This window comes from Aulonocara sp. 'chitande type north' Nkhata Bay, linkage group LG12 (assembly GCF_057382095.1).
Source record: "Aulonocara sp. 'chitande type north' Nkhata Bay isolate Kocher_YH1m ecotype deep benthic linkage group LG12, A_spYH_male_GT1.1, whole genome shotgun sequence".
NCBI classification, from domain to species: Eukaryota; Metazoa; Chordata; class Actinopteri; order Cichliformes; family Cichlidae; genus Aulonocara; species Aulonocara sp. 'chitande type north' Nkhata Bay.
The window spans coordinates 25,556,323-25,576,897 of NC_141355.1; the positions used below are offsets into that span (position 1 = coordinate 25,556,323).

Consider the following 20,575-nt stretch of genomic DNA (forward strand, 5'->3'; position numbering starts at 1 on the left):
GATTGATTTCTGTCCGTTTTGTGTGATGAAAAAAACGAAGAGGGGAGATGGGCACTGACGTTTGTGTGACCATTGAAATTGCAAGAAAGGCGTTTGCCCTCAGGAAGTTCTGCAGATAATTGCAAGCATCTGTCTTGATGTGCACATGTATGAATCCCGAATCAGTTTGAACATCGTGGCAGTCAAATGTGCGACCTTTGTGCACGCCTGGTTGTGCATTCACAATCCTGGTGCCAGTCAGTGTGGAGGCTTAGTTTGTCTTTGATGAATCTATTTGTTTTCTGTGTTAGTGTGTATGTGTCTGTAAGGTACTGGATATGCATATTCCCAAACTCCTCTCTTTCTCTTTTTCTGTGCCCCTCTCTACTCCTCGCCAGATTACCTGTTAAATATCTATACGCTTGTGTGTCTGCAGCTCTCCTCCAAACTGAAATGAACGACCCAGTTAAATAATAAGCTGAAGGCTAACAGAGGGACCCCATCAACCTCTGAGCTGTATCCTCTCTGAAGCCATCAATCGTGAGACTAAAGCTAGGCTGCATAATGACATTGTGACAGTGTACTCTCGCTGTGCTGCAAAACATATTAATGTTAGCCATAATGAGTTTGACAGCCCAATATGGTTGTCAGGGATCAGGGCGAATTTCAATTGGCAAACACTGCCCTCAAATGGAAGAGAGGAGTTACAGCAGCTGCAGGAAACGCTGCAGTGTCGCCAGGTTGTGTGACATGCAAACATGCTGTGTGTTTGATTGCACTCTTTAATCATTAAAAAGTCGCTCAGATACCATCAGTTACTTAATTAGTCTAATTCTGTGTAGCTGCTGGCTTGCTGAACATTTCCTTTTCTTTTTTTTACATGAACTTTGTGTGTGTTGACATTTTCCATTTGCCAGAAATTTGAATATGCCTAAACAGAGATTTTGAAGTACTTATTTAAAGTATGGATGGATAATTTTATGACTAACATGCCTGCCTTCCTTGCCTATATCCTAGAATCTTGGAACTCCAGCAGAACGGTGACATGGATATACTAAAACTCAAGTGGTGGCCCAAGGACAGCCCCTGTGACCTCTACAGTTCAGTCCAGACACGACAGCGTGGCAGTGCCCTTGATATCCACAGCTTTGCTGGCGTTTTCTGCGTCCTGGCTGCTGGCGTGGTGCTTTCCTGTCTCATTGCCATGGTGGAAAGCTGGTGGTCACGAAGGAAGGGATCCAGGGTCCCCTCCAAGGAGGTAGGGTGATGGATGAGTGACTGAAAGGAGGAGCAATGATATAGCAGGAGGTACAGGACCTACAATAGATTCTACCTCTTTTCATCCCGTGAAAAGGGAAAAGCATAAATATGTAATAGGTTGAACAAAGGGAATGGATGGATCAAGACAGGGAAAAAAGTGTAAAGTGAGAGTAGAGAGACTTTGATGGAATGGGGGATGGGTTTACTTACAGGTCAAGCTAAAGAAAGGGGAGAAGGATATAACAAAAAGTTTAGACTTTAAATAATTATGTAATTAAAGTTATCAACAAATCCCTCCAGTTTGGGATGCAGGAGCACCAAACACATGAGCAGAGACTTCATAATAAGGGAGGCGTGAACTCTAACAGCCCCCAAAACTGCTGAAAATCACCCTCGTTCACAACGTTACTTCCCCTAAAGTGAATTTGCACATAAGCAGTGTCAGCAATACACTTTCTATGGCGCACATTGTAACTGCATTATTTGCTATGCTTTTGCATAATCTGTCAAAAAGAATTTTGGAAGTCCTTTATTAGCTCTCCAGTAATATAACTGGCATTGATCTTTTGCTTAGTCTTGTGAATATAAAGCTCTACAATGGTAGAAAACAAAAAAGGTAAATCACGACTTCAACGATTTCAGAAGCTCAGTGGAGGGAAAAAAACAATTCATTTTACTTTTACCCACAATCACCATCTGAACACACAGACTATTAGCTTATAAAACATGCTGTCATGTTTTAAATTCCAATTGTTTTTGTAATTAAAGTAACCATCAAATTATCGAAATGATTAACCAGAGACATTGTCTTCCAAAAGCAAATTGAATGTCAGTGTAAACTGAATTAAGCAGCAAATTAAACTTAGGTTAATTGAAGTGAGTGTTAATTTTTCGCTCATGTGTTAGTCCTACTTAATCATCATTACGGTATACTCCCAATTTATAGTGATGTCAAATAAAATCAAATATTAATAACTGACAACGATCTGGGTGACACATCCAAGTAGATGAATATCTTGACAGTTAAATCGCAAGCCCAACACACGTGCACCAACGCCTGGTTAACTCTGTCATCACAAAAGCCTCTACAGGATTTGATACAAAACATACAACCCCAGTTTGGACTCAGGTTATTGATAAACTGTTGTCATTACTCTTTTTATACTCTTTCAGAATTAGAGAATATTTGCCCTATAATGGATTTAGTTTCCCACAGCTGCTGTCCTGTGAAATCTCACCTCATTTTTAATGCTTAATTAATGGTCTTTTGATCGCGTTAGCTAAATAAAAGTGGCACAAATGCATCAGTGTCAACAGGATGATCAACCACTTATTTTTAAGTTAATATTTTGTGAGAGAGAAAAGAGGACACTGGCACTGTTAAAAGCAGAATACAGAAACAGCCAGAGGGCCTGTTGGAAAGCTGCAGACCAAAGAGCACTGACTCACAGTATTAAACATGGATATTTATACCAGCGTACTAAACAGTGGCAACACTCCACCTTGTAAATTAGCAGCAGCACCCTGTGAAATATCCAATCAGGCTGTGTGCGGTTGATCACCTCAGCAGGAATATCATTTGAGGCAATCAAAATGACTCTGGTAACATCTTCTTCTGGTAGGAACCCTGCGGTATGTGTGACATGGTAGCTTTGTTTGCTCCCTCATTAATAAAACTGCTGATATCTTCAAAGAAAAGCCCAAATGGTAGTATTTTACTTTTGATGCCACATTTGGTGGCATCCAACAATTTGCCCTGACACAGACTCATCAGGCTCATCTGCTTTAAAGACGCGATAGCTATTGCTGCAACCACTGTGCTGATTTATCCACGAACTCAGTTTGCCAGAACAGAAGGAGAAATTGTTAATAAGTATATATGCATATGCAAAACATGCCATTGATGAACTGAGAGAAATGTAACTATGTGTGAAATAATATTTTCACTTTTGCTGAAAAGTTTATTATTTTTGCATCTGCAGCAAATTAGAGTGAGACATGAAGCAGCACAGATTAATTTTTAGCTGAAAATGTTTTTCCCATCAGGTAAATTACTTCAGCTTCAAACAGCTGCTTTTTCCCCCCTTTCTCAGGAGGCTGTCTAATGAAGACAGGTTAAGGTTAACCCGTATGTAATGGTTTAAAAAAACTCATGCTAAATTGATTCTTAACCAGAACATCATAAAAACATCTTACTGGCAGTCAGATGAGAGGTGTTTTGAAATGTCTAACATAATGTGTTACTGATGTTTGGGCTGCGGAAAAAAAATGTCTTCGGCTACTGATTTGTTATCTGCGTGACTCTGAAGACGAGAAACAAGTAAAAGAAGCCTGTCCCCTCTCCTTAATCACCGGTGTCACGCTAATTTAAAATTCCGCTAAGAATAATTTGGAAAAAATGACAAATAGAGGGGGAGTGGAAACTGTGACTGTACAGTCAGGATGATTTAGAGACTGTTCAGGTTACTTTTCATGATAAAACACCAATAACACTACTCATCTGGAAAGTCAATTAGTTGAAAGTTTTAGCTTGAAAACTCTATAAATCATTAAGTGAATGTGGAGAACATTGATATGTCATCAGAAAATTACTGCATCGCTACAATATCTAAATTCTCTCTAGTTATGGTAATTTAGTAACTTAAATGGTGATGTCCTGTAACATGAAGGGCAGAATTACACTAGAGGAGAGCAGAGGGGTGTTTTGTTGTTTGAACAATGCGCCTCATCGGCTAATGTGCACGAGACTGTTTGGCACAAAACCTGAAAGTTGGACTTATAGCACCTTTGTTCACTTCACTCCAATATAGCACCTGCAACGGCTCAATGGGAACAAATGTTTAGTTGTGTTTATTACACATCCTTCAGGCTCCTCGTCCACTGATCAATGTAATTGCACAGTTACATTCGGTCTCAGTGTTGATTCTTTCCTCTTTAAAGACTTAATCAATTTAAGGCTTGATTTGCTAATGTTATGAAGGGCTTTGTGCTCTTTTCTGAATATGTAAGAGCGAGCTATAAGGTCATATGGGAAGTTTTCCATGCATCTGGTATAATGTGTCATTAAGCTGACTACAAGCTGCGGTGAAAATAGAGCAACATGTTGACTGCAGTCCTCTCTGCTTGACTGTTATTTAGTTTCTTCTATACTGAGGCTGTAATTTCATTTTCTATCATCTAATTGCTTTGGTAAATCAAGTTAAATGTATTAGATGTTTACCCAGCATGCTCGCACTCATGTAGAGATCATTCTAGATGTAAGTGAGGCAGAGATGGTATATTTCTTAGTTGAGTTCCTGCCTAAGCATTGTAGCTAATAAGAAAAAAAAACAGTTATTAATTGTAAGCTCTTCTTCCACAACATGCGTCGGATGGCAACATATGCAACATTGGCAGTTAGTCAAGATGCCAATGTTTCATTGTTTATTATCAGTCAGCTTTTTTCTAGCTCTCTCTCTCTCTTTTTTTTTAAATACACACTCACACACAATGTACCCCCTACCTCTAATTCCCGGCTCAGTTAGCAGCTTTAATCTGTCATTCAGACCAGTAGTCATGTCTGCCACTGAGCAGACACAAAGACACCAAACCTTGAGTTGACCCAAAGTCATGTTAAGCCCAGTGTGGCTCAGCTGAAACACAAACAAACACACACACACACCCCCAACCCCCCTGCTATCTTCATTAACCACTAAGAGCAGCCAGTGGAATCAGCCCCAGATTGAACACGGGAGTGGAATCGCGTCAATGACGACAGGAAGGACAGCAGGCATTTGATTCTCTTTGTGGAGAATAAAGGTTTTACATATCAAGGACTCAGGTAGTCACAGAGAACTCACTATTATTATCAATTTAGTTGGATGCATGTCATGGGTGGCAGCTGGATCTGGTGATCTTATATTTAACATGTTAAGACACTTTCCCTTTAATATGGATGTTATATAACCATAATGGATATATGTCAGTGAGAACCAATAGTTGTGTAGATGAGGGAGTGAGATATTATTTGAGTGTGAATCAAAACAAAGCCCTCGTAAAGCAGTGGGAGCAAACAGATGGGATATCAAAGTTAAGACCAGACTAATAGAGCATCGTTAAAATAGTCCATTCACCGGCTCCGTGTTGAAATGAAGTTGACTCAGTCAGCCGTGATTGTTTTTGATGGCTGACCCCTGACATTCATCCTTCACCCTGTCACAGCATTGACCTATTGATTGCTGTTGTATAGCTCAAGGTTTGCCCAGAGCAACCGCTGAACATAAAGGAGTCAGTATGCTTCAAATGCAATGCCTGCCGGATCATCGAACAGCATCTGAAACCTTCGACACCTACACGTTTCCCATTCGCAGCCTCTCTGAAACCAACAATCTAACAAGCGTGGTTAGCTCACTCAATGATAGACGTGGAGGGGGAAATGTAGGCAGGATGTGAACTTGTCTTTCAAGCTCTCTATTTTCACTCTCCGCGCAGCTTCTACCATCACTTTTCACCAAACATGAAATTCATTGAGGAGTTACTGGCCCTACGTGTGAACTATGTGCATCCATATATGACTATCAGATAATTATGTTTCACCGCAGCTTTGAACATTAGAGCTTTCATAGTCAAACATGAAGAAAAATGTATATTTGTCTACAAAGGTAAGTTTAAAATAGAATTCGCCTCGTTGGACATTTTTATTTGGCCGAAATGGTATTTCGTGTCTTGCAAAAACTGTGCAAATGCCACACTCTGATCTCAAATCACCATCTGTGCAGAGTGTTTTCAAATGGGCAGCCAGCTGCAAAGACGGTTGCTGAGAACAGAACAGGAGAGTGTCAAGCTGGGACCACTGCAGCATGTCCTGACTCAGTGGAGGAAGGAAGACAAATTTAAGTCAACTTCAAAGCAGCTAATTAGATAAATTGCATATGTTGCAATTTATCGACTTGGGAAATCTCTGCATCTGCATGCAATTTGGCCTTAGTCATGGCCAGTGGAGTAAGCCTAGTGCGTTCAAAGTCAGCTTCCAAAAGTTAAATTAATAAAGTGAATCAAGCCATAAAGCTTGTAATTAACTCCATGCTTTACTTTCTAACAGTTTAAATAAAGAACTTGATGGCCTCTGTCTTACTGTCAGAGTGAATGTTGAAACCACTTGAAACCATTACAACGGGTCAAGAGCGTTTGGCTCTTTGTTCATTTTTGAAAGCTTCACATAAAGTAGGAAAAGCCTGGTGACCCACTCTTTATGCGTGGGCACAGAAAAATTGGCTTAGTAAGATGCACTGGCAGCTGAAAGATACATTGGGAGTGCAGACTTGGCACGAGGACTCTTTCCACTGCCCTACTCCAACACAGTTAGTTACTCTGTCCAGTAAGCATACAATTTATAGACTATCTTTATAGAGAATTCACTTTGATATCTGCCACCCGGTGGTTTGAATGATTTCCTCTACAAGTGAAAAAAGATAAAACACGACTGAGAAACACTCTAAGTGTAAATATGTCACTGGGGTGATCAGATAGGTCGCTCCTCCCACAGATGTTTGTCAAAGGAGACAAACATCTCCAGATTCTGTACTAAAAAGTGCACTTATACATGTAATCATGTCTGATTAAAGAACATCAAAGACAAATCCAGATTTGTCGCCCATGATACATGAACATGGCCTCCTTTACACCTAAATAGATCTTTTGAGTTCACCCTCATGCGTGCATGCATACACGTCATTGCTGCCTCGGTTTTAGCTCACCTCTTCCATCATGTCAGGCTTGCCTCAAAGTGACGAATGCTCAAACTTTGCGTAAGATATGCCATGTCATAAAAACCCATTAAAATCAAGGTATACAATTTGTATTAAACATGCTTCGTTGGCCCGGGTGTACGTCCATTCACCAGCAGCAATGAAGAATCGGGTTGTTTTGCTCTTAGCGGGCCACATGAGCATCCTATGATGAATGCAAACCACTCATAAAAAGTAATCACTTGCACAAATCATGACTACATTCATCCATCAAACATTTGGCCAACGCAGCGCCTTCACTTGCACATACCTACAGCCATACAAGCTTTCTGCATACCTGACGATCAGCAATTCACTGTTCAAACACTAATACAACTAATTGTGTCTCTGTGTTTCTTATAAATATTAAAACATGCATAATCACATATTGTACATGTCTTTACATGCCTTCACATTCATACTATACGCTGTATCTTGTGTTGACTGTGAGCTGTCGGTGTTCATGCTGCTGTTGTGTTCTGTGTTGTGGAATGGCTGACATTGTTATCTATGAGCCTGCTTCTGTGCATAGAGTTTGCTTAAGAGGTTTTTTTTTTGTTTGTTTCTTTGTTTTAAATCGGGCTTATACACTCACAAATACACAAAGACACACTTCCACAGGCCTGACTCGTGTGAGTAACCAATGATATTAATTTCATCCTGAGCACACTTAAAAAGGATATTATGTAGGGAAAATAAAGGGGAGTTTGTATGACTGTGTATTAACAGTCTCCCTGCAAGTCCTTCCTGCAGTTCTTTGGGGGGTTTTTTTACAGTCATTCACTCTTCTCAAATGAGTTATGACTGCAGTTCATGTTCATTCTTAAGGCACAGGCATGATTTCTGAATTCATTATGTGCTAATGGTCACAAGGGTGGCTAAAACTGATCAACCCTTAACGTTTCTTTAGAAGTTGCTCTTGATGCTTTTTTTGACAAGCTCTTTCTAGATGAGTGTCTGAAGCCCATTTCATTCATAACAGGGTGGCTGTGCTGCTTTACCCCTTTTTGCCTATACACACACATACACACACACACACACACACACACACACACACATATATATGTTCAACCAGAGGTTTGTATGAAAGAGTTCTGTCATTGGACTCAATCTTCAAAACTTCAAATCTGAGAGGAACTTCGGAAATCACATCACAATCACTGTCAGAACTCTTCCATAATGGTAACATCTGTGGTTTTGACTGTGTAGATTTAGCATGAGAGGAGCTGGCACTTCCTTGTGTATCAGGTTCTTTGATACACACAAAACAGGTGACTTCTTATCGCTCTCTCTTTTGTTTTTTCTTGGTGGTTTGGATGGGAATTGCCACTCTTCTTGTTCTACCTCTACACAATGATCTGTGTCACTGTGGCTCAAAGCTCTCATATTGCCTTTTTGCTTTGTTTTTGTAGATAAGTACTCTGTGTTGAGGGGTGTAGCGGGCGAGGGGGAGAAAGAGAGAGAGGGAGAGAGCAATACAAAATGGCATTTAAACATCTCCCCTTTCCAGGTATATAACGACTGTGTGAATGTCTCTCTGAGGACAAAACACAGAGCGACCTGCTTAACTGTGTGTGCTGACTGACTGCCATGTCTTTCTTCTCACTCACCCCCCACCCATCTGTCTTTCCAATTTCCTTCTCTCTCTCCTCCACCTTACCGTCCTCCCATCTGCCTGATCTTGTCTGTCACTCATCCCCTTCTCCGTCTCTGCCCGTCTTCCGTTCGTCTGCCTGTGCATCAATTTGGCTTCTTCCTTGGCGGGGTTCTTGTTTTAATCTTCTCACTCAACTTGCATGAACACAAACACACATACATGCGTATGATTCACTCCACCGCTCTCTTTCTGTCTCTCTTCTCTCAAACCTACACACTTACGCGCTTGCACATCACACACTCACACCAGACACAGGCAGATGGCCCATCTGCCAGGCAAGCTGCCGATCCATGTTCTCACAACCCCAGCGAGCACCCCCTTGCCCTGGGCGGTCAAACCCAGAACCAGACCCCCAACACTGCCAACACCACTGCCCCTACAGCCACCCATTACCAGCCCCCAGCATGCTGTGACATTCCCTGCGCCCTGATTGTCCAGCACTCTTTCGAACCCACAAACCCCTCCGAGCTCACCCCCAAAATGAGAATGACAACCTTCACCACCTCACCTCCAACCCCAAGGTTATATATACAATAGAAGATTTAAAAATATATATATAATTGGTTATTAATGCTTGTGTGTTTTTGAAATGTCAATATGAATGATTATTTATTAAGAGATATAATGAAAATCAGGAAGAATGGTGCAAATGCCGGATGCAGAAGTACCTCATTTTAAAGAAAAAAAAAAGTTTTGTCATCTGGCATGGTGCCAGCTGAACTGTGCAATCATGCCTTTATACCACGAGAGGGTGCTGTCGCTCTATTTTGAGGCAAATTAAGCACCATCTTTCTAAGATAAATGTGTATGTCAGGTCAGCGAAGTGTTTATTTTTAGGTCACAGAGACTTTTGCTACATTTTATATCCCAAATGAAGCCACAAAATATTCTGTCTAAACCAAACATTGTTCTTCAAATATGGCCTTGACTGAAAAATTTGAGTTTTACATTAATTATTTTACTTATAGGCCATTATAGTTCTTAATAAGTGACTTAGTGTTGCTATATCTTATGTAATGTTATAATAGATCTTGTGATGCTGGGAAATGTTACACTCTTCACAGTATAACATAATCTTGTAGTCAGATCTGGCTCTGGGATCTTCTTAAAAAAGAGGAAAGAAACCTTCCATTTTTCCTTGCTTCAGTCCCTTTTGTTCACCCAGTTACCCATTAGTCTCCTTTCACAGACAGCAGGCTGACCATTTGTGATTCACTCTTCTCTTTCAACTCCCCCGCATTTCTTTCTGTACCAACACTGCCCCGTTGATGTCCCCTAACTCAAACTTTTAGTGTTTGTATGATAGTTTCACGACAGACGTTAGCGCCCCCTCGTCCTCTCCTTCCTCCCACTGTCCCTCCTTTAGATGGGGCATCACTCCTGGTCCCCTCGTCCTGTGAACTACATACAGTAGGGCCAGAGCCCCCTCCAGAATCCCCCAGACCCAAAGGACACGGTCAGTAAAACTCTCTATCCCCCCTACCTGTATTAATGTGACTCCTATCATCACAAAAACCCTGTATGACGTTACCTAAATAATACTACCCTGGAATTTAAAACACCAAAAATGAAACATCCAAGTTATGTGGTTCCTCCCACCTCACCTACCTCTGAGACAGAAAACCTTACCTCATCTCACCACCTAAAAACCTACAGAAGCACACTGGCACGTTTGTGGACAATGAACAACGTAAAAGTTGTGGAAACTTCTCCAGCACTGTCTTCTGCTCACCTGAGCCCTCTCTCGTCTATGTGCTCACCTCATTCATTGCAAACTGAACTCCCCTGCACTACTATCCACCCTACCCTATGCAGTAAAAGCATGAAACACCTCTCACTGAGTGTTACCATTTTTTAGACTATGTGGATAAGTTATCATATAAGTAAATGTGAATATAGTCATATTTCTTTATAAGTTTCATTTAACTGATACTGTAAGTTAAGTTAAAGCTTAAGTTAATGTATTTGCTGTGTTTCAAGTGGAATTGTTAAGATTGTTAATTGTTAGACATTTTTTGATTTAAGTTAATGATGCAATCCTAAAAAAGAAGAACTTCAGCAATAAATTATGGCCTGGTACCAAATTTACGAGATGTTAATCTCAATGTGAATTTTCCTTATCAAAGTGGCCATAATGAACCAGGTAAAATACATAAGACAAAGTCAGGTACTGTCCAACATTTGAACTGTCTTGCATAGAATAAGTTGTATTTGAAGATTAAGTAGATAATGTATGGTAATGCTTGCTTGATAATTGACCTAACACCCTGGAATCACAGAGCACACAGCATGACTGCAGTGTGTTTCCTGCTGGTATTCCAGATTATCTGCACTCCCTTACAGACCTTGTACAAGTGTGTGTATGTTTCTCTCTTCCAATATCCTGACCACAGCTCAGAGTGTGCTTCTCTATCTTTCCCTTCCATCCTTCCCCTCCTCTCTTTTTGCTCTCCCCGCTTCCTGCCAAATCCATGTTTCCCTGTGGCCATCAAAACATTTTTGTGCTGAACTATTGCAAATACAACGACTTGAAATCGTGTGTCATGTTTGCTTGTTGTCCCGCCCTCATCGTTTCACCATCTGCTTTGTCTAACACCTTTCTCTTGCTTTCACTATTATTTTTAATAACCATTTATACTGGTTGGATGGATGACATCCCTTTTGCTGAATACAAATACACCCCATACTATGTCCTCTCTGCACACACTCTGTTTCCTTTGTTGTTCTCTTCCTCTCTTCCTTACTCCTGTATTTGCACTACCCTCACTCCTTTCCTTTACTCCCTTTACCTCCTTCTCTTCCTTTATCCAACTTTCCTCAATTTATCCCTCCCATTTGCATTCCTCTTATCTTGTCCTTCTCCATATCTCCTTATCTCCATCTCCCATTCTTAAACATTGTCCCTCGATCTTTCTTCTATCCCATCCCTACTCGCCTTTCCTTTCAAACGTCTTCTTCCATTTTCCCTCACTTCCCATTAACATTTTCCCCTCTTTCCATTTACCATCACCTCTTCTCCGTTCTACTCCTTCCCTGCCCCTCCCCACCTACAGGACGATAAGGAGATCGACCTGGAGCACCTACACCGCCGGGTTAACAGCTTGTGCACCGAGGACGAAAGCCCCCACAAGCAGTTCTCCACCTCTTCCGTCGATTTAACACCCCTTGACATGGATGCGCTACCTGCTGCCCGCCAGGCGCTTGAGCAGATCAGCGATTTCCGCAACACCCACATCACCACCACCACCTTCATCCCTGAGCAGATCCAGACCCTAAGCCGTAGCCTCTCTGCCAAAGCCGCCGCTGGATTTTCTGCTGGTTTCAGTAGCGGTGGCAGTGGCGGGGGTGTCCTCCAGGACCACCGGACTGGTGGGATGGGCCCTTTCAGGCAGAGGGCCCCCAATGGTGGCTTCTTCCGCAGCCCCATTAAAACAATGTCCTCCATTCCCTACCAGCCCACAGGTCCAGGACCCAACTTTGGCTATGGCAATGATCCAGACAGGGGCACCTCCATATGAGGAGTTGCTAAGGTTGTTTCAGGAAGAAGAGTTATATGCAGGAGGAGGCGAGGTGGTTCTAGTCAGTCATAGGTGGTAGAACAGATATGATGTGGCTAAGTTCGAAAGTCAGAAGGTGGAGATCTGTGTACATAGGAATCTTTCTGTTTTCAGTTTCAGCTGGGGTGTTTCCAGGGGTGTCTATTTTATACATGGGGAAGTCAAAGGAGGTGGAAGTCTGTTGGGGTGTTCCTCATTTGTGCAAACCACGGTGGTGAGGTGCAAGAGGGGAAAGGGTGCGGGAGGGGGCTTGACTCTTTGCTTTATTGTTGTTGTTCTTGTGATTGGGGGATTATTTTTGAGATGTGTGTGAAAGGGAATCTTGTTTTTTTTATTGTTTCAGTTTTATGACATGGGATCTGCCTCATGTTACGGGATCTGATGAAACAACCTGACTCCTATTACTATCTAAACTCCCGTCTCGGAGGGTTTAGTTTATACTAGTTCAGCTCCAGGAAATACTCTTATATTCTTGTTAGCTCCAGGGCTGTCATTTGTGGATGACTGGTGATCTCTTTAGCCATGAAACAACTTCAAGGGGGCTTCTACTACTAAGCAATTATGGGGCTGTTATTTTGTGAAGGTATATAAAACACATATACTTTTGTCAGTGGCCCTCGGAATACATACAGTACACAGCCCGTGTAGTGTTTTGAAAAGGCCCCAACTCAATGAATATTGGAAGAATCCACTTCGCCAGTTTAACTCTGCCTTTTCACGCTGTTTTCTCTTTTCTGGTGGCGTTTCACCAATACCTGGGGCTCTAAATCTGTAATCATCTCCAAGATGGTGTCCACACTGTGGCCTGACTAAAGAGAAGGCTGAACACATAGCGACACCTTCCTGGTGCATCGATCTGGAAACTGTTGAAATGCCATGACAGTGCAACAGTATGACACTGTAGAAATTGCCAGTTTGGTGCATCAATCTTAAACTACTTCTGCCATTTTTTTTCTTTTTTTGGTGCATCAGCTTGAAACTGTTTTCACCATTCTGATGCACATTAAACTCTTTGTCAATCCCACTGCACTGTACCAGTGCCCACAGACCTGTAAGTGATTGTATGTAGATCTGACCTTTTCTTTTCTCACCTGTACTGTGCTATCTGCTTTTCAAGTCAAGGTGAGATCCTCTAATCTGACTCTAAGAGGTATAGTAAAAAGCAGCTTAAAAAAAAAACTAAAAAAACCCATAAAGGACAAGCTGAAAGACTTCAAAAAGCTTATGCTTATTATATGTCTTTTATTGAATTTTGTTTTTGGAAAAAAAAATAGATTTTAATGCGTGGAATGTGTTTTGGTCAGGAAGTACAAGAAAAAAATTAACATTGTTCTAAGCTGTCTATGTTGTTTTTTTATTTTTCAGCAAATTTTGAAAAACTGCTAAATGAGTGCTGTAGTCTCTGGTTTTGCATCATTAAGTCATTCAGACGTTTGATTTTTGTTTTTTCTTTGTTTTGCTTACTTTTAGTGCTACCATGGCTCGGGTGTTTAAAAAAAGATAAAATGTCACTCTGTAATGTCATCAAGTTCATGAATCACTTCTTATCAGGTTCAAGTGGTGAAATGGAGTTTTATTTTGTGTTGAGGAGAAGCCATTGCAACAGCATCTTCAGTGCAGGCCTTACGTGACAACTAGTTCGCTGTAACCTCCCAGCTTCCAGTTAAACCCAATATATCAGTGTACTGGGACTATTTAAGAAGAACAGATCAGTGGTTGTGCTGCGGGTGATGGGAAAGTTATGAAGATCCAAAGGCCATCACAACTCAATGGCTGCCTTTTGCGAGACGAGTCCAAAATGCGGTTCTGTTTCATACTTTTCATGTTAAGGGTACTGTTTATATAACTTTTTGTTTGTGTGTCTGTTTGTTTGTTTGTTTTTTTAAGTGCCAATTAATTAAAATGAGACCATTAAGGTGCATTTTGGGGTGGGGAATGGTACACTGAGAGCATTAAAGGAATATTTTATGGGTCACGGGAGGGGGGTGGGCGGGGTTGGTAAAACGGAACCAAACCTTTTTCACTAACGCTGTATTAATAATTGATAACGATAGTTGTTTAGAACAAGTTTTCAGTTTGTTATCTTAAAGAACTAAAACTGCAAAATGTTGTGTGTAGAGAATTCAGTCACGCCACAGTGTTTTGAAGCAAGCGTTCTTAGGCATTCTTTTCTTATATTAGGCTACAGTATGGCTATCGAATGACAAATAGGACACAGACATTTAAAAATTTTTATTTAGTATAAACGAAAGAGACATTATAAAAATGTATATTTTACATGTCAATGCTATTTTTGTTTAACAAAAAGAAAAGAGTATATCACATTGGGCTTTGGTGTTGAGTTTGAGCAGTCACATTGCTGCATTTGGCTTTTCCCTTGTCTTGCCCATGGTAAACATGAACACACACGAACCGTTTGCTTTTCTCATGTCATCCTGAGTTCATTTTATTATTTGCTAGCTAAATAACGAAAAGTGGCAAGTTCACTAAAAAGAAAGCATGCACAAACTTGCTGTTTTGCTATCTGTTAACATTTTTAATTTCATACATAGAACTACAGGATTTACTTGATAATTTTCAAAAATTTATGATGTACAGTATTTAATATAGGCCTATTTTGTTGTATGTGTTGCATATTATTCAAAAACCGAACAAACTGGGGCCTCTGTTACAAGTGGCAAAGCTTTCTGTGTATAATTTGTCTAATAAACAGGTTTTCTACAGTGGGATGGTATTTGTTGTCTTTGCTAATGTAGACAACCATCAGAGGAAAGTCACACTTCAAAATTCAACATGAAAAAACACAACAGTTTGTGAATAATTAGTTAAAGAAGAGGATATTTATCGTTCCTTACATTAAACAGCTGTGCTCAAACTTATTTTGGCATGTTCCCCCTGCCCCATGACTTTCATCAATTCTTTACAATATAAAAACAACCAGATGAATTCTCTGTGATGTAAACATTAGCACAGTAACATCAGCAAACTATTGTTTATTTCTGAGGAAAAAAGTAATTCTACATAGTGTCACTTTTGCTCTTTTCTAACATGCTTGGCTGTGTCCCACCTGCAGTGGCTCTAAATCCCACCACAGACTGAGAAACACTGCACTAAACATATCACTTCCTGGTTCCCAACACAAGGGAAAACTCTTCGCATTTTTTTCTTATAAAGGAAGCATCTAAAGATTTAAATTCACAGCTTTCACCGTTTTCATGTATTTTACGGCAGCGTTGATCCAGATACTGGATATCAGAATCATGATAGAAGTGGATACAAATGTTTTGTGAGTTCATTTCATGTGTGGAATACGTGTGAAGTTCAAGCCTGAGCTAAGCTTTTGTGTCTTTCCTATATAGGCTATCACTTCAAAGGCCCATATACTGCTGTTAACAGCTGGATAGAGATCCTGCTAAGGATGACTGCTGTCAAGTTCACTGGAGCATTACACTGCAATAGCCTTTGTGAACCAGATAGTGGCACTACATAGCTCCCACAAGTGTCTCTCTGAACTTACTGTTAGCACTCAGTGATGAGTTGAATGGTTGTCAGGCATTCCCAGAGCTAATTAGAATTAATGGAAGACAGTGATGGACACAGCTGAGCCACAGCAAATTTGAACTAAAGGTCTGAGATCACTGTAAGCAACTTAATGTAGACTTAACCACTCACATTTCACCCTTTTGAAGAGGAAGCATATAGATTATAGACTCTAAAACAACTATGGATTCTTTTTATGGCATAAAATATAACTTGTAATAGATCTCTATATATTTAATGAGAAGCCTCAAGAAAATAATATAGACACGCACAAAGCTTTGTTAAATATGATTTTACTAAAGATTAAGTCTATACTGGTTTAGCTATAATGAAGGGAGTCTAGTTGAAATGCTGTTAATTTCGAGTTTTATTGACACAGCTCCTGTAGGTAAAATGGATGAGTTCCAGTGAGTTCCAATTAAAACATCAAGTATTTAAATTCCATGATCTTCATTTTTCGGGAACAGGAAGCTTCCCCTCCGTTGTTTCCTATTTTAAAGTTACACATTTAGAAGATTACTTCATCCGAAGCAATCCCTGATCTATGCGGGTTTAGTTGATTTAGTTGAAACGCAGATACGTTTTGAAATCCCTGTCCAGCTCCCCTCACCCCAGTCTCGTGCCCGTCGCGCCCCTGTCTCCAGGGAGATGGGAATGAGAAGGGGCAGCACGCAGACTCCTCTCGCGCACTGGAATGGGAGCCCGCCACTCTCCCTCGAGGAGCCCCCCAGGCGTGACCAATGGAACATAGAGTCTCCATTGTGGCTGCGACACTTTAATAATCGTCAGCTACAATATCCAACCTGTCGGTAGCTTCAGGAGCCCGGCACAGCCCGTTAGATGGGGGGGCTCGTAGGTGGGAAGAGGGGGCAAACGCTCGGCGCCAGACCTCTAGCCCGCAAGACGTCCCCATGATGAATACATGAATAAAAAATGGAAAAGACTGATGTCGGATTATCTCTGAAATTATGGGGTTCCTTCACACAATTCCTTGCCATATATTGTGTCGTGGATATCTCGCGGATTATGAATGAAAACGCAAAAAAAAGAATTCTTTATTTTATTTTATTTTTTATTTGATAAGTTTATTTCATTTGAATTTGGTTAGATTTTTTTTTAATATTACCAGGATACTTTGGCAGCTACATTCGGGTTTGCATCTCTTGATCTTTGTGTCCCATACACCGATCTTGTGCATATCCTTCTAATCCTTCTAATTGACTGCGCTGAGCCCATTTCCCATCAGCAATCACCCTCTTGCTATTTTGCCAGATGCCTAAAGTTTACATCTCGGTAAGCACGGCTCCTTTGATCATCAGACTGAACGTGGTTCAATTTGCTTCCCGTTGATTTTTTTAACTGTAGCTTTAAAAGCCGTATTTCGTTTTTCTAAAGGTCGCCTATCTTATAGAAAGCATGGTGAAGTTTGGCAATAACGTCGGTGTGTGTGTGCGCGCGAGAGAACCCTTCAACTGCGCGCCACTTGTGTCAGTATGGAAACAGTGTTGAGACCCCTACTCATGTTTCCGTTCCCTGTGAAGCCCTTTTTTTACCGAAAGGGCGGTTCCGAGAGCTGGATCAAAAGGTTTTAGAGCCTCTACAAAAGAAAAATGGAAACTGGAGATGATCTGAGAATGAATGAATGAGCGCGCGAGCCCCAGGAACCGCTACATTCTTTTTTTTTTTTTTTTTTTTTTTTTTTTTTTTGGCTTTTGGTCACGCTTCATCTACCCACGACTTTTCTTCCTCAACTTTGTTCATTTCTGCTACTGGTGAAATCCAGCAGTTTGGTTTTGGCTGAAGCGGTTTTATAGTGGAAAGCATTAAATGAACTAACCGAGTCGCCGCTTCCACAGCCGTGGGTAGCAAATTAACCACTTGAACCTTGCCATGCGCCTCTTTAACCCTCTCCCTACTCTGCGTCATTCCTGAGATGTAACACGGGCTCAGAAGCAGGTAGGTGTTCTTGTCCCGTCCACGCTCCTCACCTAAAAACCGTCATCACTTGCACGTGCGTCCTGTGGGAGGTTCCCCTTACCTCCCTTGTGTTAAACACCCCCTTAAATTGTAACGTTATCATAAACAGTCCAGCGTCGGGGGGTCATAATCGCCTCTCTCGGGCTTTACCGAGACTTCTCATTGGACGTCAACACGCGACCGACGCGAGGAGGGGGGCTTCCAGGCGCGTGCCGCTTTTTAAACCGACGCCGCGCCTTGAGACACCAGAGAAGGAGTCTCGCACGCGACACTCACATTCACACGGTGAGACAACATAGCTGTGCGTGCCTCCGATAACTTTTTTTCTCCACAGTGTTTTTCTTGGGGGGAATCATGGATGTCCTAACTGTGGAGGGCTGGAGCAAATGCGCACGTGAGGCGCCGGCCACGCACTCGCGGCAGCAGAGTTGTGGGAGCCCCAGAGAGGTGGAGAGGGGAGGGAAGCAACAGTTCGAGGAGTCCCGCTACGAACCTGGGCTGACGCTCGTGGACAGCGATAGCGACCCACGCGCCTGGCTGGCTTCCGCTTCTGGCACCTGTGCGGCACACGCCACTTCACCCGACTACCTGCGGCACTCGCCATGTCCGAGTACCGGCTCCTACCACGGTGAGGAACAGCACCAGTGCGTGCAACTTTTGAGCAGCTTTTATTATCTAAAAACCGGCTCATGCAACAGGCAGCAGGGGCTATTGGTGGTAACTGATGTAATTTATCAAGCTCTGGAAGTTAAATATAAACAGAAGGAGCGCTGCCTTTATGTAAATTATAACGTTTTTTGCGCAGTTGGAAAGTTGTAACGAGTTTATTGTCTAAAATAGTACTGATACGCTTTTTTCACAACCCAGAGTGTAGCTTAATTTCTTTTCATTTTTCAGAGACTGGCTCCCCGGGTTCCTCAGGCCATCCCAGCCCACAGAGCTACAGAAAACCTGCCAAGAGCCTCACGTCTTCTTCTCTCAAAGTCAGGGAGTTGTGTCGCCTTAAAGGCACCCTCACCGGGCCCGAAGAGGAGGCCTCCGTGAGACAGAGAGCCCCCTCCCACAAGCCTGTCAATGGGATTCAAAGGCAAAGGAGAGTGGCCGCCAACGCGCGTGAGAGAAGGCGAATGCACGGGCTCAACCATGCGTTTGATGAGCTGCGCAGCGTCATCCCAGCGTTTGACAACGACAAGAAGCTCTCGAAGTATGAAACTCTGCAGATGGCGCAGATTTACATCAACGCCCTCGCCGAGCTTCTCCAAGGTCCAGTGTCCTCCTCCTCTTCCTCCAGCAGCAGCAGCAGCAGCAGTAATAACGACATCTCCAACAACACCAGCTCGCCAAAGTGTGACATTATGCTCTCGTCCACCGCTGGTTATGACGGGATGAAGGACAGGGCCTCTCAGTCTCCCTCAACCTGCAGAGCAGCGGACCCTGCGCCCGTTTCAGGTAGCAGCTTACCTGTGCACATCAGCGGGGTGCCCTTCTGTTCCTCCTTCGACGAAAGTTCGTTTTCCACTAGAGTTGAAAAAGCGATGTGTTCCCCGTCTCCTTCGGCATCTGCTCGGGCGGGCAGTTCGCAGTTTGCAAATGGGAGGAAAGCGTCTCCCCGGAGCGACGGAGAGTTTTCCCCGCACTCCCACTTCAGTGACTCGGATGAAATAGCGATGGAGCTTCATTCGAGTGAAGAAGACGATCTTTCAGAACTGAAGCTGCCCTCACACCATCACCGCACAATTTCCTTCTAAATTCCCACATAAAGACACAGTATAGCGAAGTTTCTCTATAGCCTACAGTGAAGTAATGTCCATAAGACGTGTCAATCATAGCGATAGTCCTGCGTTGACGAAATGCGTTTGTAAGAGAAATTCTTGCTTTTTGCAAATAAAAGAAAAAGAAGTTTAATGTTTAATTTAACATGTTGCATCGTTTAAAGATCTTTTTTAAAAATGTGAGTAAGGCCTAATTCGATTCTGCCAATAAATATCTATCCTATAATTTTTCAGTCTCCATGGAGACGTGGTTGGAAGACCCCTCTGCCATGTCGCGCGCAGCACTGCCACGGGTATTTCCCACGTCCCTCCAACCAAAAAGCTGTCTTCCACAAAAAAATCACAAGTTTATGGATAATTGCTTATATTTGATAATGTAAATACGTTTTTGTAGCTATGAAATGAGTTTTGTTGTGATTTATGGTTTTTTTTTTGTAAAAATGAATTTTGTTTTGCAACTTTAAAAGTTCACGATGTGCACTTTAAACTATAAGAGCCAGAGGCTTTGTTTGTTGTTTGTTTGTTTTCACACCATAAATATAAAAATAGAGGTTTGCTTTGTTTGTTAGTGTAGTGCTGCCAACTCCATACAAATAGCCTATTTAATGTAGCCATCATTGCTGCCGCCTTTTGTATTTTCTTTTTTTTATCTTCACATCAGCTTGTGTGTCTTTTTTCTTTGGTTGGTAACTGTTTTTGTTCTTGTATGTAATGTATTTATTGCTCATAGCCCATGTTTCATGTGATTTGCTTTTTTAAGTTAAATTTGCCCCAGGAAAAAAGCAATCATTCGCCATTCTTAGTTATGTTAATTTGATTTTGGAAATAATAAAAAAAAAAAAAAGCAAACGAAAATGTCATGTCTCTGTTTCTGTGACCCTGTTGATGATGATAATAATAATAATAATAATTTCTTTATTTCTATGGATAAGTTCCAAGTAAAATAGCACCAAAACGTTTTATTGCCTAATTCTTGCATATAATGCATAAACCTTAACGAATTTTGAATCGATAAAATAACGTTAACGTCAGTTTTGGTTCCACAGGTTTTATGAGTTAGGCAAATAC

At 41.6% G+C, this 20,575-nt stretch overlaps 2 protein-coding genes across 4 annotated transcripts in view; both read left to right on the forward strand.

The window, feature by feature from the left end:
- Positions 1 to 13,406, forward strand: part of grid2 (glutamate receptor, ionotropic, delta 2) — a 576,013-nt gene extending 562,607 nt beyond the window's left edge. The window contains exons 15-17 of one of the 3 annotated variants that reach the window (XR_015131855.1): positions 997 to 1,237; positions 8,911 to 10,117; positions 11,715 to 11,853. Coding sequence is in view for 2 of the 3 variants with exons in the window: in XM_086314608.1 (XP_086170734.1) it covers positions 997 to 1,237; positions 11,715 to 12,179 (706 nt within the window). In the remaining variant the exon portion in view is untranslated. Of the gene's footprint in view, positions 1 to 996; positions 1,238 to 8,910; positions 10,118 to 11,714 lie in introns of all 3 variants that reach the window. The other 2 variants (XM_086314609.1, XM_086314608.1) reach the window with 2 other exon arrangements.
- Positions 13,407 to 14,213: 807 nt separating this feature from the next.
- atoh1a (atonal bHLH transcription factor 1a) lies at positions 14,214 to 20,335 on the forward strand. Its single transcript, XM_086314610.1, has 2 exons — positions 14,214 to 18,363; positions 18,633 to 20,335. The coding sequence occupies exons 1-2, from the start codon at positions 18,090 to 18,092 to the stop codon at positions 19,481 to 19,483; spliced, it is 1,125 nt and encodes a 374-aa protein (XP_086170736.1). The 5' UTR covers positions 14,214 to 18,089; the 3' UTR covers positions 19,484 to 20,335.
- The last annotated feature ends 240 nt before the right edge of the window (positions 20,336 to 20,575 follow it).